The following is a 3,054-nucleotide window of genomic DNA, read 5'->3' on the forward strand; positions in this document are numbered from 1 at the left end:
TCGTTTCCGATTGATTTTCGTCGTGTCGCTACAGCCACAGCTGCTGACCCTGTCCTTGCTACTGTTTTACGTTTTGTTGCTACGCAATGGCCTTTGTCAAAGTCTCGGATCGAGGATCCGTTGGTTCGCCGATTTTTTGCTCACAAGGAGAGACTTTTTGTTCGACGTGGTGTTTTGTTGTTGCGTTCTGATAATGATCAGTCCAGAGTCGTGGTCCCACGTTCGTTACAGTCCTCTGTTTTACGGCTTCTTCACCAAGGACATTGGGGTATAGTGCGAACGAAACAACTTGCTCGTCAGCACTGTACTTGGTTCGGAATCGATGCTGCGATTACGAATATGTGTTCTTCGTCCCCGGCGTGTGCCGAACAACAGTCCGCACCGCCGCGGAAAGTCTTTGCGTGGCCAAAAGCCACTTCCCCTTGGCAACGCTTGCACATTGATTTTGCTGGTCCATTCTGGAATGCTCGATGGTTGGTTCTGGTCGACGCCTTCAGTAATTTTCCTTTTGTTGTCCGGATGTCTTCCACGACGTCCTCCGCCACCATCCAAGCGTTGTCTGCTATCTTTTGCATTGAAGGTCTTCCGCAGACTATTGTTTCCGACAATGGCCCACAATTCATGTCCGCAGAATTTCAGTCATTCTGCCAGGCCAATGGTATTCAACATCTGACATCCGCGCCGTTTTCGCCTCAGTCCAACGGTGCCGCTGAACATTTGGTCCGGACTTTCAAGTCACAGATGTTGCAATTGAAAGAGTCGCATTCTCGGGAGGACGCATTGTTGCTCTTTTTGTCTTCGTATCGCTCTCAGCCCCGAGATGGTCGCTCGCCGGCTGAGTTGCTCCACGGTCGTCCTCATCGCACCTTGATGTCTTTGCTGCATCCGCCGCATCAGGTTCCTGCGCAGCGGCAGACTCCTGCTTTTGCTCCAGGCGACGTTGTATTTTATCGCAACTATCGCGGTTCACGGCGTTGGCTCGCAGGGCGCATTCTTCGCTGCCTCGGCCGCGCGATGTATTTGGTTTTGGGGGCCTCTGGTGAGGTGCGTCGGCATCTCAATCAGCTGCGCCTCTGTCGTCGCTCGGGTTCTGCCGCTCCCCGTCTGCTTTCAGCGACGGTGCCGTCCGGTCAGCGCCCTGGGGACCCATCTACTGGCTCGCCTCATCCCCAGGTGTTACCGACGATGCCTTCCATTTTGCCCGATGGCGACGCGCCGCCGCCGCCGCCGCAGCAGCAGCAGCAGCCGCCGCCGCCGCCGCTTGTTCTCCCGCCGGCGCCGACCGCATTCGACGCTTCGTTGCCGCCGCCAGGCGCCTCCCAGGGTCACGCGCCGCCGATCGCTTCCCGTGACCAGCTGTCCGCCATGGAACGCCCGCCCGCTCCGGACCACATGACGTCTTCGCGCGTCGGCTACCCCGACGCCATGGACGTCGACCCTTCGGTCCCTCCTGTCTCTTTACGGGCGCATACACCGCATGTTGACGTGCACCCTGGACTAGTTTTGCAGGCGTTTCCTAGCTCCCCTCGGACCGGATGGCCGGGTGCGGGTGGCACAGCCTCGCCTGTTGTTAGGCTCCCCACCTCATCGCATACGTCAACATGTGGTCCTCCCCACGGCGGGCGGAAGCCTTATCTCACGACCGTTCGCCGATTTGCGGGGGAGGAATGTGGTGTCACCGCCAGACACCACACTTGCTAGGTGGTAGTTTAAATCGGCCGCGGTCCATGTAGTACATGTCGGACCCGCGTGTCGCCACTGTGATCGCAGACCTAGCGCCACCACCAAGGCAGGTCTCGTGATACGAGAGTGGACTCGACCCCAGTTGTATGAGAACCTAGCTACCGCCCAGTTGTACGCGAACCTAGCTATCGCCCCAGTTGTACGAGAACCAAGCTACCGCCCAGTTGTACGCGAACCTAGCTATCGCCCCAGTTGTACGAGAACCAAGCTACCGCCCAGTTGTACGCGAACCTAGCTATCGCCCAGTTGTACGAAGCCTTTCTCTCTCATTAGCCGAGAGACAGAATAGCCATCAGATAAGTTAATGGCTACGAACTAGCAAGGAGCCATTTGAATCAGTGCCTATAGCTTACAAGTATTCAAGAGAGATGTATTCCAAGGAAGCAATAAAAGTTAAGTAAAAAGCATCTACATACTTTTCTTCTTATTCATTCATAAGTTCTCATGTTCCAGACTTCACGCCCGTCTGTTCATTGCCGTTCGTGCACTATCGGCCACAGCGTTAGTTTAGCATTCCTTTTCAGCAATCCACATCACGGTGTCGGTCCAGCTACCGACACTACAATAAAAAAGAAATGATTAGCGTACATTCGCATTCTCTTTACAACGTTCCTTTTTTGTTGCTCCCCTGTCGATGGACTGTTTGTATCGCGATCGGTAAGCGTGAAAGGAAGCTACCGTACAGACAGGGGGACCTATATTTATACTTGGCAGAACTAATTACATACTGACATAATCGTCGGTGTTACTTTCGTTTCGCAAAAGTTATAAATATTTCGATTTCGGAAAAGAAGCTCTGTATTTCGCCAAGATGTCGAAGAAGAAGTTCCCTTACGTACTGGTTGTATCGAGTAAGACGTGGAGACAGCGGTTTGAAAGCGGACAGAAGAAGTACGAGGAAGGGCGTCCCTTACCTGAGGGATCGCTACTCAAGCTACCTGGCGAAGGGGCAAGCGTGGCAATGTCCGGCATTCGTCCGGCGGCGGAGAGAGAACAAAGAGCGGGCAGCCACAGGACAGGAGTGTCCGGTGGGAGTGACGTCAGACCCTCGTCCCTGCTGCTGCTGCTGGCGCTAACAACCGCCTGGCGACCCCGCGGCCCTTGTCCACGTCCACAGGCCCCTCCCGACCAGCCCGCTCTCTCCAGAGGCCACTCCTCGTAAAGATTAGCCAGCTGTTAATTACGGGGACCCCCTCAAAGAATACGGCAACTTCTACACGCGAAACCAACGTTCTAGTGGCAGGTAGTCAGTAGTTATTCACTGAAAGTACCGGGATCGAGTCCTTGTCCAGCACACAGTTTTAATCTACC

At 54.6% G+C, this 3,054-nt stretch overlaps 1 protein-coding gene across 2 annotated transcripts; it reads left to right on the top strand.

The window, feature by feature from the left end:
* The first annotated feature begins 295 nt into the window (after positions 1-295).
* LOC126458493 (uncharacterized protein K02A2.6-like) lies at positions 296-2,150 on the top strand. 2 transcript variants are annotated; one of them, XM_050095588.1, is made up of 2 exons: positions 296-1,824; positions 1,881-2,150. In XM_050095588.1, exon 1 carries the CDS (start codon positions 340-342, stop codon positions 1,699-1,701), a length of 1,362 nt encoding a protein of 453 aa, XP_049951545.1. In that variant the 5' UTR covers positions 296-339; the 3' UTR covers positions 1,702-1,824; positions 1,881-2,150. The 2 variants fall into 2 exon arrangements, with proteins under 2 accessions (XP_049951545.1, XP_049951544.1); XM_050095587.1 differs by having other exon boundaries at positions 297-1,824; positions 1,908-2,150.
* Positions 2,151-3,054: the final 904 nt, after the last annotated feature.

This window comes from Schistocerca serialis, chromosome 2 (genome assembly GCF_023864345.2).
Source record: "Schistocerca serialis cubense isolate TAMUIC-IGC-003099 chromosome 2, iqSchSeri2.2, whole genome shotgun sequence".
In the NCBI taxonomy this organism is placed as follows: Eukaryota; Metazoa; Arthropoda; class Insecta; order Orthoptera; family Acrididae; genus Schistocerca; species Schistocerca serialis.